The following is a 16,877-nucleotide window of genomic DNA, read 5'->3' as shown; positions in this document are numbered from 1 at the left end:
TTACAGAAAGTTTTTCAGATTCTCTGTTAGTATTACATAGCTTGCTGTGTCTTTGGAACACAGAAATGAAGTGTTTTGTACTTTCTCAGCTACAGATTAAATTGTTTGAATGTTCCAGGATTAACTCTTTTCACCAGGGGGGAAAAAGCCTCCAGAAATAAGCACAAAACCCAGCAGTGTTTGACTATATATATTTGTGGACCTGTTAGAGCAAGTGCAGGGCAGGTCCACAAAGATGATCAGAGGGTTGGAGCACCTCTCCTATGATGACAAGCTAGGGTTGTTGAGCCTGGAGAAGAGAAGGCTCTGGGGAGACCTCAGTACAGCCTTTCAGAACATAAAAGGAGCTTTGTGCTGTGAAAAAGGAGGGAGAGTGCCTTTTGAGATGGACAGATATTTTACATGCACAAGGGGGAACAGTTTTAAACCAGGAGAGATTTGAATAGTTGTTAGAAAGAAATTTCTTTACTCTGGGGGGTGCTGAGCTGCTGACATAGGTTGCCCCGAGAAGAAGTGGATGCCTCATCCCTGGAAATCTTCAAGGCCAGGTTGGATGGGGCAGAGCAGCCTGGTTTAGTGAAAGGTCCCCTGTTCATGGCAGGGAGGTTGGCACTAGATGAGCTTTAAGATCTCTTCCCACCTAAGCCATTCTGTGATATACCTGTGATGAACTGGGACAGTATTTGCACAGATATATTTGCTTTTGTTAGTTACCCGTATACAACAGCAACACTGATGTTTTACTGTTCTGTAAAGGAACACTGGTTACTTTTTTATTTGATCAAAGCATGTCCATAGAGGACTTGCAGATGAACAGCTTTTTTAAGCATCCATACTTGCACAACTGTGGGATTTGTTTATGACTGTACATCAGGCTTTGTTCTAGTTCTGCATGGTGCTTGTACCAGGTCTAATTACATTGCTCATACTGTCCAATTTTCTGGCCCTCAGCATCATCCAATGAAGTTATCTACTTGAAGCTGTAATATGGCCTAGTTTGTTTGTTTGTTATTTTAACCTATTCTTATTTGCAAACAATGTGACAAATGCTTGTTTTAAACCAGATGTTAGAGATGTGAGATCAGTGTAAAAAATGAACATAATGAATTATAACAACTTCATTCCTGTCTGTGCTTGCAGATAGTACATGGGAAAGATGGGCTGACACCTGTAAATGGGAAGCTGTCTATTTGCATAAACAGAAATATTGAGAAATTTGAGAGTTAGTTATTTTCCATGTGTGCAAATACATGGGGTTAAACAAGGGCTTTATGAAGCGTTGACAGATTGGTGTTCTTTGCCACGCTTTTACTGGTACTGTAGAACAGACTTTCCAAGCAGCTGTCACTTGGATCTATTCTTTTGGTAGTTAAAAGTAATAGATTTGGGGTGGTTTTTCAGTTACAGTTCATTGTAAATTAAATGAGCTTGTCTGAAATAGGTTCTGCAGCTACTATTTTTCTAGATGCCATTTGCTAAATATGACATTATGTAAATCTGTATTTAAATACATGCTCTATAGGTAATACTTTATGTCCCTTCAGGAGATCTGTATCGCAAAACATAATGAGAAGATCCAGCAGCGTCACCAGAGTGAGGAGGAGTACAAAATGCACCATACTGTTCAGCTGGTAAGTTTGAGTTTTCTGCTGTTGAGCTTAGCCTGTCATTAATAGCTTGCATTCCTCATTATACATTAATTAGGAGAGCATTCAGAGTGATAGCTCTTTCAAAAGATGGTGTTTATCCGTGACCTTTGCACCACGGATTTCTGTGTCATTTTATGCTGGTAGGGGGGAATATATAGCTGTGTTAGGAAGACATGAGAACCAAGCAAGTAGAGCAGTTCTTAATGCTAGGCTGACAGTCTGAGTGATTTGACAGGGTTTATCATCACTTGCACGTAGACGATTCTGAACATCTCCAAGTATCACGTCCAGTATGCTGATAGGAGTAGGGAAATCACACAATGATTCTTGAATCTTAATAAGCTTGGATGCTACTTTTCTTTTTTTACTAAAGCTATTACTGGAATTAAGTTGTATAAACTTGCAGTTCCAAATGGATGCTCCGCAATTGTTTTTTCATAGCCTGGTTGCAGAGAATAGGCCAACTAGTCTCTTAAGTTGTACCTAATATACTCAAAAAATATTCAAATTCTGGATTAGGCCTTAGGAGCTGATATAGTATCAATATTTGATAAAGATCACTGACAAAGATGCATTGAAATCCAAGTCTCTTTAATTCAGGCTTCAATTAGATTAGTGAAAGTGATTCTGTTTCATCCTTATACATTTTTAACATTGATATATTTGTCCAGGAAGTCAGCTGCATAATTTATTTTATGGAAAGGCTACTTGTCAAAAGCAGTATGTATTGGAATATTCTTTCAGGAATTAAAAGAAAATATATATTTTTTTCATAAGTTCTTATAAGGCAGAGGAAGTTACTGTGTGGATTGTAGCCCATTTATCAGTCTTACTAATAAGACTTGACAAAGCCAAAGGACTTCCTTGTCTCTCAAGAGTACTGCAGAGTTTTATATTATGGAGTTAACCACTTGAATGATATAAAGAACCTTATGCTACATTTTTGTGTTTGTGTGGGGGTTTTCTGCTAAAAATGTGACTGAGAAATTCCAGCATTATGATAAAAAAGGTTTTAAATGACTGGTTTTCATTAAGAATTTTGAGAATTTAAGTCTTAGAAAACTTTTGAAAAGGGGAGTCCAAATTTGAAACCAAAAAAGATTTGCAATTTTACTTTTTTACTTAAAAGTGAAACAAAATCAAATAAACAAGTCACCCAAAACAAAACACCAAAAACCAAAAACAAACAAACAAAAAAACCCTTGAATTTGAGGCTGCTTCAGGAAAAATTTGATCTGAATGCATATGTAGAATTCAGATACAGTGGTAGAACTACTTTTCTTCCTTTCTTTATGCTTTTGTTCTAACTTCTTTGCCCATTATTCTTACATTCTTTTACCACATGCTTCTCATCCTCTTCACCTTTATATGTTTTCTGTCCTTACTATTTTTCAGACATGTTCTCATCTTTCTCTCCCTAATGCATCTATACTTCCTTCCTTCCAAATCACAGCAGCTGGCTTTTTATGAAGGACACCAGGCCACTAGCTGACTTATGAAAATAGCAGGCAGACACTGCTTTTGTGGTAATCAGTGAGAGTAAAACGTTCACAAAAGTGATCAGAATTTTTGATTATGAAGATACACACTTTCAAAAGTAATATTAAATGCTGTGAGTCATGTTAAGAATTAAAGCTGCTGTTTCTGCTGCTCAGGGTTTTTGCTTTGTGGTCAGCTGTTACGTCATTTTTCCTGATAGCTTCTGAACTTGCATGCAGTGAATTTCACCTTTGGGTAATCAGCTTCCATTTCCAGTAAATTGACTGAGGTGTTATTGTTTGTTTCAAAGATGTAGTAACTCTGCTGAAGTTCTGTAAGAAAGAATGATTAGTTAAAGGAGATGTATCCAAGGGTGTATTTTCCATAAGATAAAATCGCTGTACAAGAAAAAACACAACTATCCTAGGTGCAAGGAAGAGCTTCAGGCCTTTACTTAAGTGCAATTATATAAAATCAAGCTGGTTTGCATAGCAAAAGCTGGATTAAATACAAACTTATATTTACTGTTGTGTGAAAACATTTACTTAATTTGCTCACTGTTGGGTTCAAAACTTTGTATTCTTGTACTTTGAAAATACAAATATGACTTCTTTAAATGGGCAGCCTTTCAATTTGGACTGACATTTTGTTATTGGAATGAGGGGGCAAGGGATACTGCTTTGCTCTCTGGTTAATTTATGCAATTTTAATTCAAGGGGGCTTCTCTAAGTATAGCATTCTGTCACTTGTTATTTCTCATCTTTCTAAGTAACAAGTCTTCCAAGTGTTCCTGTTAGAGATTGAAATGTTTTTTTACTGAGCTTCGTGTTTCTTTGAGAAAACAAAATACAAAATGTATAGTATTTTTTAAGGGGAAGCCAAAGGCCAAGTTTTGAAGTTATGTTTATTTGAGAAGTATCTTTTTAAGTAGCTCTTCACATTTAGGAGAAGAGTGTTTTTCTAGTGCAGCCAAATAGAGCACTGTATATAATAGTTGCATGTTTTCCGTATATTTTCTCAGAAACGAGATCAGCTGCAAGATGAAGAGGAAAGAAAGAGCTCCTGGGTTAGTCAGGAGCGACAGAAAACCCTGGACAGACTTCGTACATTTAAGCAGGTAACAGAAGAACAGTTGTTCTTTTCTGGTAGTTTCCTTTCCCAAAGAAATTTTCACACATTCCAGTAACAGCATTCACAGGGCTATTACTCTTGATATTATGATGATGATTCTATAATATATAAAATATATAACAGTATGTATTATATATTATACTATAATATACAATAATATATAATAATTAAAATTATTCTATTACTCTATTTGATATCATTATTGATACTCTTTCATTGTAGCATGAACTTATCTCTGTAAAATTCACAACAAAATATGGCATTGGTGGTAGCAGATTCCTCTAGCTGTTGCATTCCCAGTGCCTTAAGTTTCTGTTCACTCTTACACATGTATCCTGTGACAAGACACTTGGCACATGTTCCCAAGAAGTATAATCTAAGCAGTACTTCCTACAAAGAGCATTGTCATCTGACATGCCCTCCTACTACTGCTGATGGCTAGAATATCTGCCCCTTCTTATTACAATGGAACCATCAGAAAATGCATAGAAGGTGGAATGAAGGGGAAAGAATAAGAAAAGGACTGAAAGTAAAAAGAAAAGAGAGACTGTATTAATTGATGAAAACTTTTTTGTTGAATACATTAGGAAAAAAAAAAGTATGAGAAGTTTCTTTGCTGGAAAGTTGTCTTGTTCATCAGTACACTCTTCATGTCCTTATTGTTTGCAAGGCTCTTGAATTCTGTAACTTCTGTAAATTAAAGCAAATTTCTTACGTTAACCAGCCACTGTCTGTGAGCTATTAACATACTAATACTGTTACATGTTATTGTGTTAGGCCTACAAGAGTTGTGCAAAAGATATTAGACCTGTCTTTCAGAAGAAGCTTAATTTTTTCTTTAAAGAGGTTGTGGATAAAACTAATATGAAAAGACTGATAATGAGGCAGAAAATTCAAGAAAGAAACGAAGTCTGAAAATCTTAGATGTTCTCAAGATACACCTTTTAAAACAGTATGATTCACATATAAGGCCAGTGTATTAAGTCAGACTGTTCTGCACTTGCAAAGGGAGCCATTGACCAGGTTTAGAAGAGGAAAGCTAGAGGGAATTTCAAATTTTAGTTTCCAGAAAAAAACCAGTTTTGAATGTGCTCTCTGATTCTTGGTGAAATCCTAATTCTAACCCATGCATTTCACTGACTAGACTAATCATACATAAATTGTGGCTTAAGTAAGAATAAAAACTAAGAATGTGAATATATTTTTGAATAAAAGCTGGGGATATATTTGCTTTGGTTTTACATACAGAGCAGAATGAAAATTGTTTGTCAGAAATGACAGGTAGATAAAATCTTAAGTAGTCCATTGCATGTGCTTACACAATTGTCAATACCTTATTCACTTTAGCGGTACCCTGGGCAAGTAATACTCAAATCAACCAGACTACGGCTGGCTCATGCAAAGAGAAAATGTGCAGCCAGCTCAGTGCCCTGTGTCGAGCAGCCTCAATCTTTGCCAGCAACCATACAAATCCAAGAGAAGATCGAAGAGGTGGAATTGGAAAAAGCAGTTCAGCCATTGCAGGTGCAGGAATCTACAAGCCTAAAACAAGTTCAAGATGTCTCTTTGCCTCCTAATGGTGTTACCTCTGACCTGCCCCATGTTAGCACTTCTCCACTTACCAGTGACCAGCTTCAACCAGAGACTGCTACTGGAGTACAGCTTCCACCCCCTTTGCCTCCACCACCTCCACCTCCGCCTCCACCTTTGCCCTCCAAGGAAGATGCCACCAAATCCTTAGAGAAAAGTGACAGCTCTGTCAAACGTCAGAGTGTGGAAAAGGGAGTCCAGCACTCTTCTGGTGTCCCACCAGCACATCTGTTCGATAGCAGTCAGCTAGTCAGTGCCAAGAAGAAGCTCAAGAAGACCGGTGATCTAGAGGGTTTACAGAGGAGGAGAGGTACTGTTTTAATTTCTGCATAATTAATTAAAAATTTATTGTTATTAATTAAAAAACTGTAATGCACATGAGTCCATCTTTTGAATTGCTGTGTAGGAAAGTGTATTCTGTGATTGATTTATTATTAATGGGAAAGTTTTTAAATCTTTTTTAGCTGATAGATGCTGGAATCTCAAACACTAGGGCTTTTATGACACCGTGGCATATTTGTTCAGTAGGAAAACATTTGAGAAATTGAGTCTACACTGTACCATGTTAGACTAGATAAAAAGTGGACCTAGGTGCTGTTGAAAAGAATATTTACACATCTACTTACTGTATTTACTTACTGCCAACCCTGCAGATTTGCTCTGTTTCACCAGAGGATGCAGTGTTCTATTTACTAATAGAATAACAATAATTTTATGTAGTCCTATAGTTTACTTTACTGACTTGCATTTTATCTTGCAATTTTTTATAAATCATCTATTGTGTGTGTAGTTTTATATACATCATAATATGACAAATAGAAATTCAGATCAATCATTCCTATTAAGAATATTGTTAATGTCTGCTGCAGCACTCTACCTGCTGCTCCATGTCCCCTGAGATGTTCCAAGTTTCTAAGTGGCTTCAGAAATTTGTCCCTGTATGACAGACAGGGGCTTTACAGTCCTTCCTTCCACCTTCAAATGTGCAGTCCTGTATTCTTTTACATCTCTCTTTTCATTGGGACTTTTCTTTCTAGGCCTTTAGTGGGATGGGCAGCCTATTCCTAAATGCAAAACAGGTTTTAAAAAACGTATTGTGCGATGTACAAAAGAGAACTGGAGATGGATATGTATTGATTGAGAAGTGCTGTACAAATTACATGCTATTGTATGTGAGGTGTTTAAACTTCATTTTACTTTATTATAGTGCATTCTCTGGGATGAAGATCTTACCCACTCTTTGGCTCTTCAAAGAGCCAAAGCCTGATTTTTATTTTTGCAAAAAACTAGTTTCAAAATTAGTGATAAAAGAAGGATTTGCCATAAAGAATTATCTCTGACTTCTTTGTTTTCATTAATTATAAGGGAAGATGATTTTTTTAACTGTTCTGGGACTAAATGTTAACGAATACATGAACCCAGAGAAGCAGGAAAGTGCATGCTCTTGCAATTGACTATATTGCTGTATCCCCCACTGGCTTGTAGAAATAGTCATTCAGTAGGTAAAATTAGCCTAAAAATGCAAGTGATAAGGACGGATTGCACAGTTCAGTACCTATGACATGTACTCATTATCTGAGTTCTAAAGTAAAAAAAGATGACATAGTAAACACTTTCATTATGTTGAATTCCTTGCCGTTTATTTGATTTTTCTGAATGCAAACAGAAAAGCCACATGGTTCAGAAAGTTTTACTTCCTGATAGGAAGTAAAGTGGTTACAAAAATTACACTTGTCTCTATAAACCAGTTTTGACCTGGTTTATAAACTTCCTTTAAATAAGGAAGATTATTTAGAGGTGAAAACAGTATTGGAGCTACCATTATAGTGCAGGACTACCAGATTAAGAGTATGCAGGTACTTTTTGGTCTATTGGAAATAGAAATTAAGACTGATAAAACTTAGTGAAAATACTACTCAAGGTCTTTTGATTTGCTGCAGTGAGTTCCCCGATGGATGAAGTTCTGGCTTCCTTGAAACGTGGCAGCTTTCACTTAAGAAAAGTTGAGCAGAGAAGTCTCCCTCCTTTTCCTGATGAAGATGATAGCAATAACATCTTGGCGCAGATCAGGAAAGGGGTGAAACTGAAGAAAGTACAGAAAGATGTTTTGAGAGAATCCTTTACAATTCTGCCTGACACTGACCCTCTGACAAGGAGCATCCATGAAGCTTTGCGAAGGATTAAGGAAGCATCACCTGAATCAGAGGATGAAGAGGAGAGTTTGCCTTGCACAGACTGGGAAAACTAACCTGTAATTAAGCTACATTTAAAGAAAATATTTCTGCAACAGTTTTTTTATAACAGTAGCATCTAAGCCTCAGGTTGTGCATTCTGGGAGACTTAGTAGGAATGCAACTAAACTATCTGACATCCAGTGTGGTAAAACATGCACATATGAATTGTCACTGACTTCAAAGAATTTAAGGTTCATAATAAGGAAAACCTTTTTTAGACAGTGTGTTAGCCTTTTACTGTTCCTGTACTTCTGCTGGATGTTGACAGGACTTCTGAAAAAAAGCTCTGTTTTATTTAGTAAATTTGAAGGGACAGCTCCCAGTTTACCAAAAATGTTTTAAAAGCAGCACAATCACTCTTGGACACACCTTATACTTTATTTCTAGCCTTGTAAAAATTTGGCATGTCTTACTTCAGACTGAGTAACTTCTAAGCGAAGGACAGTTAGGTTTGAATGCTGAACACGTTGAAATCTCATGGGTTATCCTGAGTGGCTGACTTCTTGATGGCTTGGTTTCAGTCTCTAAAATCTCTGACTTAATTGAATTTCCAGGCTATAAACAGTAAATATAGAAATACAATTTATACTTCTGCTAGTCATATGAATTCCATGAACTTGCATTAATACTAAGCTGCAGTGCCTGAAAGTAGAGATATCAGACTTCATCAGATGAAATTAATGATTTCACAACAAACCAAAAATTGGCAAGAGATCATTTTCAAAATAATTGCTGCATCAGTAGCACAAAGAGATTTGTGACTGCAGCAGCAGTGCAGAGCTCTTCTCTGTTGTGGCTCTCTGTTACTGATACACGAATGGACTTGAGTATCAATGAAGGTTCCCACTAAACCTAAAATTTGAGAAACCAGAGAAATGACAGTATGTAGAGAAACGAAAAACATGTTTCGAAAGGCTGTTTCAACAGAATGGAAGACAAATATTTGTAATCCTTTTAACACAGTTAGCAATAGAAGAAAGATAACCTTTTTGAATGTTCACAATCCAGCATTTCTACCCTGGTTAGTTGTTACCATAGCTGGAGAGTGACTGTTGATAAAGTGCTACAGCTGTTTAAAAACTGATTCTGACTTAGCACATCATCTGCTGAATGTTCTTGTGATTATAAAATACTGTCTCAATCTGTTACATTGGTATGGTATTTTCAAATTATAGTATTTTAAATTTTTGAAAAGGAAAATAAATGCTGCCTTCAATTCCTCATGAGCTAGCTGTTTGCCACCCTAAAGATAACCTTTCTATCCTTGCATATTCAAAACTCCCACTACCACAGCTCTTCAGAAATCAAGTGACAGCTATAAGAAAAGATACGTTTTGGAACTAACTTGGCTTTCTTTCAATTATTCTGATTTCCTAGATAACGGATCAGATTTAAACTCTGTGATTTGACTTTGATTTTAGCAAATCTGTTTGACTGTTCAGGATTTTGTTTGCATTTTTTTTGGCAAGATACAAAGAAATTTTCCAAGACTGGGTTAATATTTTTTAAATCAAATTGGTTGACCTCATAAGCATTTTACATTGGAAGTTCATCTTAGAAATCTTCCGTGGTCATTGCCACACAATATGTTTTCCTCTGCAATTTGGAGCCCCATAAAAGGAGTTCAGAATGCAGGCTGAAAATCACTGCTGCACAGGCCCTGGTTGATGTCTCCTTTTTAGCAATCTACATCCTGCTCAAGTCCTGTGAAATTACCTGGACCTAAAAGCAGGATTCAGTGTCAATTCAATGTCAGGAGAATGTGCTCCTTGGTCTTCACATATCTGGGACCTGTTTTCTCTTACCAAAGTCATACTTTATTATGAAAACAACCCTGTTTTTCTTAGGTGAGGTTATTTAACACATAATAGTTAAGATAGAAAAATGGTTGTACAGAATAGCTCATAAGATAGCTCAGAAATAGCTGTACTAACAGCTCAGAAAAAACAAGCAGGCCCTTGCTTTCCAAGCACATGAAATAATTTGGGAGAACAGAGATTGTGACAAAGCCCTTGAAAAACTCAACTGAATAAATACTTTCCATATTGATGAGCATACTTGCTTGAAGATACAGACTGATTTACTAGCATTCATCATACAGGAGTAAAATAATGAAAATCTGTTACAGAAATAGCAGGCTAGTATTTTTTACTGTAAGGTTATCCACTTATAATCATGCTTTAAGATTGACCAAGTGGTTTTTAACTTGTAAGCTCTACACATGCCAAGAACAGTAGTTTAGGTTGAAAACATGTTTACCAAAGTGTGTTAGCATGCATTTTATTTTAATTATGATTAATTATACATACATCTGTATAGACTAAATTTAATGCAGTTACTTGCCTTACAAAATGAAGGCTGAATCTGACACAGTGATGTATAATTATTAAGTTCCAGAAAGTTCTTTGGTATATGTGAAGGGAGTATTAGCAGTGCTCACTGAAGTAGTTTCATTAATGAAGTTTGAGGACAAAACTAATAGTTACTAATTCTTGCAGGAGATCTAGTAATCTATTATATTGCCTTCCCTGTGAGTTAACTTCCACATAAAGCTATGACTAAACTTTTTAGGAGCAGTTCTTTCCAGACAGACAGTCTGAACCATGTAAAAAGATACTAAGGCATGCTATATATTGAAGTAGCTGAGCAAGTAGTATAAATATGTGTTAGCTCCTGTATGAAAAATCCAAGAGATTACCAGTTATCAGAAGTATCCTGAGAGTATCTGTGTGTGAGTACACAGTAATGCACATAAATCACCATAGTACACTAAGAGATCTGTAAGTAATGCAGAACCTGAGTTCCTGTCAGTGGGGGCAAGGTAACAGATAACAAGGAAGCTTTTGTTCTCCCTAGTCTCCTAATCCAATATTTTGGGCATCTTCAAACTCTGATCTGTGTTAACTGCCAGTAATATCAGAAGGCAAAAAAATAAAAAGACCTGGTCATATGTGTTCTCTGACTCCAGGGTCACTGTGTCATTACCCTGGGAGCAAAGAGAATCTTTGCTCAGTACGCACTGCTCAGTATAGTGCATGTTAGAATTGCCTAATACGTTGATCAGAGAATATTTGTACAGCCGTTTAGCTTTTCAGATGTTCCTTTTTCTTTCTTCCCAAACAGGTGCTGGACAGCCACCAACGTGCGAAAAGAAACCCCAGTTGAAGATTACTTTTCTTCTGCATTTCTGAGAATTCAGAGCCAGCAGTTATGACCATCAATTCCACAGAAGGCTTTCTTTGGCAAAGAAATAGTCTTTCTTTGGCAAATAACTCAGTACATGGAAAAAAATGGCCTGAAATGTTATTTTCAGGTCACTTTTTTCTTTAATTGTTCAAACAAATTCTGGTTTGGGCAGAAAGCTAAGTTGTTTTGACGTGCATTTTATACTATCAAGAATGCCCAATTCTTAAGCACTTTTTATATTTGCGTTAGTAATGTATGGCCAGTTAAGTGAGGGGGACATTTTGAGTTGGGAGACTACTTGCCGTTAGAGTAACTTTGGGGTTCCACACCAGCTATAAAATGGCCCCTTCACTGCACTGAATATCTCATGTGCTTGAAAATTCAACTAAATGGCTCCCTGCAGAAAAGTTTGCTGTGTAGCAGTCTGATATTCCAGAAAGAGAATTCCTAGTTGCACTACAGTAGCTGAAATTCAGTAACATGCAACTAAGACTTTTTTTCTTCTTAGCTTGAAGAAGCATATGTCAGTATGAAAAGCAACAAGTGACCACAGCACAATGAGAATTAAGAGTTGAATTCAGTACATATTCAAGAATGTGTTTGTTTCCATCATGATACATTTAGCAAGACATACTGCAGCACCTTTTTAGGTCATTTTTAGTCTGACATCTTTTTAAAGTAGACATTTTCATGCTTTTTTAAAATAATATTTAGCTATGCTGAACCAAGTTAGTTATACTTTTATCATTTGTTATAAGAAGCAATATTTTGTAATTTCATACTTAAAAATATTTTTCTCTTTTGGTTTAAAATGGCTTTTGATTAGTCTAAGCAGCCCTCTTTAAAAAAGATCAAAGCACTTAAGCATACTGATAATTCAGTTGTGAAAATCATGCTATTATTGCTGGTTTTCATTATTCCCTTTAGTGGCTGCGAAAATGTTTGTATTTCATACCCAAAGGCCTACTGGCTGAAAAATGTTTCTTTTGATTCTTACTGTTTTATTTTTAAAGGAGAGTTACAACTTCCTCTGCAGTGATTACTTAGGAGTAGTCCTAAACCTCATGACTAATGGCTGCAGGCAGCTACTCTTACGATACCACAGTACCAAGAGGTATGTCAATACAGAGATACAAGTAGCCTTGTACCACCTAAAAACCTCATGTGGTATTAAAAATCAGCCCATTACACTTCTAGGAAAGCTGAATTTTCACTAGCATTTTGTTTTTACTAGCGTAACATACACTGTGTTTGAGAAATACACAGTCCCTGTCCTTTGTGTTGTGTGGTCCATTCACTGTTCCTTTTTTGACAGATAAACTACTATATGGGGATCTGGGTTCTTTTAAGTGGAGTTACTCATTGCTGCTGTCATGTAATGGAACACGTACTGTGTTAACATTTATAACAGGGGATTTCACGTCTTGCCGTTTACTTACAGAGAGAGGAGCAGGAGACCTTACCTTAGCAATAGGCTGTGTAATCTAAAGGAACTTCAGCTCTGGGACCCTTCAGTCTATTGAAGATGTTTTGCTGTGGCTGTCCAAAAATTAAAGCTCTGTCAAACATCTCAAGAGGATTTTCTTAACCATGTTGCCTTACTTATAAAGTTAGTGAACATTGATTTTCAAAGCACCTGCAAGCAGTGTTACCGTAGAATTGTATCAATTTTGCCGTGTTAGTTGCCAGGTCTCTATTTTTCAGCTGTGTGAAACACCTGATACTGGCTTTCCACAGGCCTATAACTACATGATGCTTTTTTCTTAAACTTATTCTGTAAATTCTGTGTTACATAGTATGGTTGCAAGCTGTCTGATGCTGTGTTCATGCAGCAATAGCAGCAGATTCAAGGTTCATTATAATCATTCAGCACTGCCTATACCATCAGCTGTTCTGTTCTGCATTTGTTTCAGTCACACCACACATTAAAACCAAGGTAATCAAATAAATTTTTGGCTGTAGCACAAAACAGAACTACAATGTAGAATGGTAACTCACATTATACATTTCATCTGAAACTTAGTGCTAAATTAACAGTGGTGAACAAACAATTTTTATTTTCATTTTTTCCTGTTTTCCAGCCTGCAGTTTCATTCCTTGGAGTGTGCATACAGAACACTAGCAAAATTTCAAGCTGAGGAAAAATAGTGTAATTTTAAAGTATTTGTGCAGTGGTTCCCTTGCACAACACGTTTGTCTGCAGTTTACCACTGTGTTGTTATCTAAATAGCTCCATGCTGTACTGTACTACAGTTTTCAGATATGTTTGCCATGTGATCTGTCATCTTTGCCTTGAAAAATGTGTGCATGATTGATGAAAATTACTCTTCTTAATCTGTTTCATATTTAGCTGAAACCTTAGATTTCTGTAGTAGCTTAGTCTCAATAGAATTGGAGTTCTCATATGAGCATGTATTTTATGGGCACACAAAAAGTAGTTGTTACGGTGAGCATAGCAGTATATATCAGTTCAAAACTGCCATCTTCTGTGTGGAAAATGAATGGGGTTTTTTTCCACATCCTGCTCAAAAAAAAACCAAAAACAACTGAATTTAAATCTTCATGAGTCACTAGATGTCACAATTTCACATAATTTTCACTTTGATATAAAAATTGTGCATATGTAGTGTACACAGGCTAATGCATATAAGGTACCATCCTCTGCCATGTGAAATTTTCCAGTGAAAAGGGATGACTACCGCAGAAAATAGGGAAAGTTTAGTATATTTACAAGAAACTTAGGGAAACTACAATGGTCCTGTGTTGAGGTCAGTTCCTCCACAGCTGAGAAAAGCTGTAATAATTGTATTGGTCTGTGAGAAATCTTGGCAAGCATCACTAAGGAAAACTATGTAAACATGCGCAAGGAAAAAGAGCCTCCATAAAAAGACCTGCCTATTGATATTTTTCATTTTATTGTTGTGGCTGCGTTGTCCTGTTGCTAGTTATTTATCTTAAGTAGTTCATCAGCTTTTAGGCTTTTTCCATTTTTAGAAACGTCTTTCTTTTTTCAAATTAAAAGTTTTACTATGGTGTAACTGATCCAGTGAAGTAAAGATTTGGAATGCATAATGTTATTGTACAAATGCTTATGTAAGGACTTAAAAACCTTTCATGAGTGGGAACAAGAAACTAAATACTCAGTTTCTACTGAAATAACCAAAATGTAAGGTGAACAGCAATACTCTTGTTCAGAAATGGAATTTGTATCAACAAGAATTTCCTGCTCTCATTCATGGAGGTTCCAGATCCTTTACAAATGACCAATAGTCTTACTCACTTTAATGTATTTTCATGTTATCTGTCTAGGGTAGATGAAGGCTTTTTTATCTTTCTCAAATATCACTTTTAAGTTTTGCCTGTTTTTTTGTTTTGGTTTTTTTTTTTAAATCTGACAGTCTGCATTCTACACCAGACACTTGTAAAATAAATTAGTATGATTATATATTGTGTTCTTTTGTGACTGAATTGGGGATAGAACTCAACATACTTCACTACATTATTTGTAAAGAATCATTTTGAGTATTATAAGCACTATATTCTGTACTGTTTAATAATAAAGTAATGATAGATGCATAACTGAAGATGCAACTTATTGAGAAGAGGAGGCAGAAACATTATTGGTTAATGTTACCCTTATTCCATTTGTTGCACTGAATTTCAGGAGTGTAATTTGTAAAGCAAGTCTGCTCATGCGTGTAATCAGATTTTATTTTCGTTGTGATGCTTATGTAATTAAATTACCTGGATGTATTTCTGGTAATGATTTCATAAGCATGGACAATATGTTGTTGATGTTTCGCACTACAGAATTAATGTTAAGAACAAGTGAAGCTTCTTGCAAAGAAAAGGAGTAACAGAAGCACCTTACTGGGAGAGCATGTTGCATGATTTCGGTCCTCTTGGAGCTGACAGACAGTAGGTCATCCTAAACTTGACTGCAAATTGCTCTTTGGTGTAATAAGCACATCAACATACTGCTATCAATGCTATCAACACAATGGCTATTTTTAACCTATAAATATACTGTAATTTAAGTTTTCTTACAAAATGAATTTATATTTAATTGCTGCCTAATACATAAATATTTAGAATTTTTAGGAGGGTCAAGGGAGGGAGGGCAGGCATGCCAGTATATTTGTGGGAGGGGCTGTTGCATATATGGGTCTTTGTACTTCCCGTTCAGTTTGACTGTTAATCCAAAACTCACAGCTCTGGCTGTGGTGAATCTGCAACCTAACATTTATGTATTTTTATTGTGATTCAGGTCTTCTATATTCTGTGGCTCAGAGCTTCAGAATTTGACAGAAAAGGTCATCTTTCCATTCTCAAATGTGAATGCTCTGTACCTCTAATATGGGAAATGACCAAGCAATTAATTTTATTCTGCTGAGTTTTTAATATTAATGTGTAGTGCATTATCTAAAGCTCATTAACCAGTAGTGCGTCCATTGGAAACAAGTAGGAAGGATGAAGACTGTTTTGGTGCATATAGTCCAAACTCTGCAGAGACTCTATTCCAGAGACTGTCACCTATCCAGGAATTAGTTTGCCATAAACTGGCTTGATTTTCAGCTTATAAACATAGTTTTGACTTCTGAATTGGTAAATAGGTGTTGGGCATTGGGGATATTCACTTAACATCTTCCAGCGTGTTGTTGCTGTTGCTGTATGTTTTGAATTTCATTTTAAGTGTATACAAATGCATCATCATAAAAGGAAAGCTAAAGAAGTACAGATGGCTGCAAGTTGTCTTTCATGAATGAAGCCAGTGAAGCTTAATGAAACTAACTTCTTTGTTAAGCCTGTTGAATAAATAAGAAATAATGAAAACAAATTTTTCTTTCACTAGCTTTGTGCAATATTATCATTAGACTCAGACAGTACTAGCACATTGTGCTTGGCTTTAAGAAAGTTCTTTAATTCCATTATATTCAAAAGGACATATTAAATGCATATTTCATTGTAAACAACTCTGCAAATTTACTATGCCTGAAAATGCTCAGTTATTAAGTATTAAGCACAAGTATATTTAAAAAAAAGGTTAAGAACTAAACAAGCATTTCTAGCAATACCTAGAAACTAAAAAAAAATTTTAATTGTCTGCTTCTTGGTCTTTTTTCTTTAGTGCAGCTTTTCTGCAATGCAAGTTTATTGCTGTGTATTTCATGGGGTTTTATTATCATGATTCAGAAATTCAAACCTGTACGCAAAGTACTGCATTCACCTTATTGTACATGCAATGTAACATCATACTCACAGTTTTGGTGCTTTAAAATTATTCCTCTTTTCTTTATTAAAGGATATTTATTTGATCACTGTCTTGGTTTTAACTTTATGTACTAGCTGTAAAAAAATACTTTTTGTACGGTTTGATTCCCACAAAAAACAATTTCAGATCTAATTAATTTCCATTGCCGTAGTTATTTTTACAACTCCTCAAATTCCCTGTCATGGTTTAATGCTAGGTGATTGTGTCTAAGCTATGTTGCAGCATGGAATATTTGTATTTAGGTAACTTTGGTAAATGAAGCTACCTGAGCAATTAAGGTGTTACGGAAGAACCTTGCTCCTAAATGGTGCAGGGTAGTTATGTGTACAGATCACA

The 16,877-nt window shown here is 35.9% G+C and overlaps 1 protein-coding gene across 2 annotated transcripts in view; it reads left to right on the top strand.

Annotated features, from left to right (window-relative positions):
- Positions 1–16,584, top strand: part of JMY (junction mediating and regulatory protein, p53 cofactor) — a 62,120-nt gene extending 45,536 nt beyond the window's left edge. The window contains exons 7-11 of one of the 2 annotated variants that reach the window (XM_015653043.3): positions 1,548–1,631; positions 4,150–4,245; positions 5,607–6,159; positions 7,790–8,100; positions 11,207–16,584. In XM_015653043.3, the coding sequence (XP_015508529.1) occupies positions 1,548–1,631; positions 4,150–4,245; positions 5,607–6,159; positions 7,790–8,097 (1,041 nt within the window). In that variant the 3' untranslated portion in view covers positions 8,098–8,100; positions 11,207–16,584. Of the gene's footprint in view, positions 1–1,544; positions 1,632–4,149; positions 4,246–5,606; positions 6,160–7,789; positions 8,101–11,206 lie in introns of both variants that reach the window. The other variant, XM_015653042.3, reaches the window with a different exon arrangement.
- The last annotated feature ends 293 nt before the right edge of the window (positions 16,585–16,877 follow it).

The sequence above is a fragment of the Parus major genome, chromosome Z (assembly GCF_001522545.3).
Source record: "Parus major isolate Abel chromosome Z, Parus_major1.1, whole genome shotgun sequence".
In the NCBI taxonomy this organism is placed as follows: domain Eukaryota; kingdom Metazoa; phylum Chordata; class Aves; order Passeriformes; family Paridae; genus Parus; species Parus major.
The sequence above is the reverse complement of the archived record's forward strand: the minus strand, read 5'-3'. Positions and strand labels throughout refer to the sequence as shown.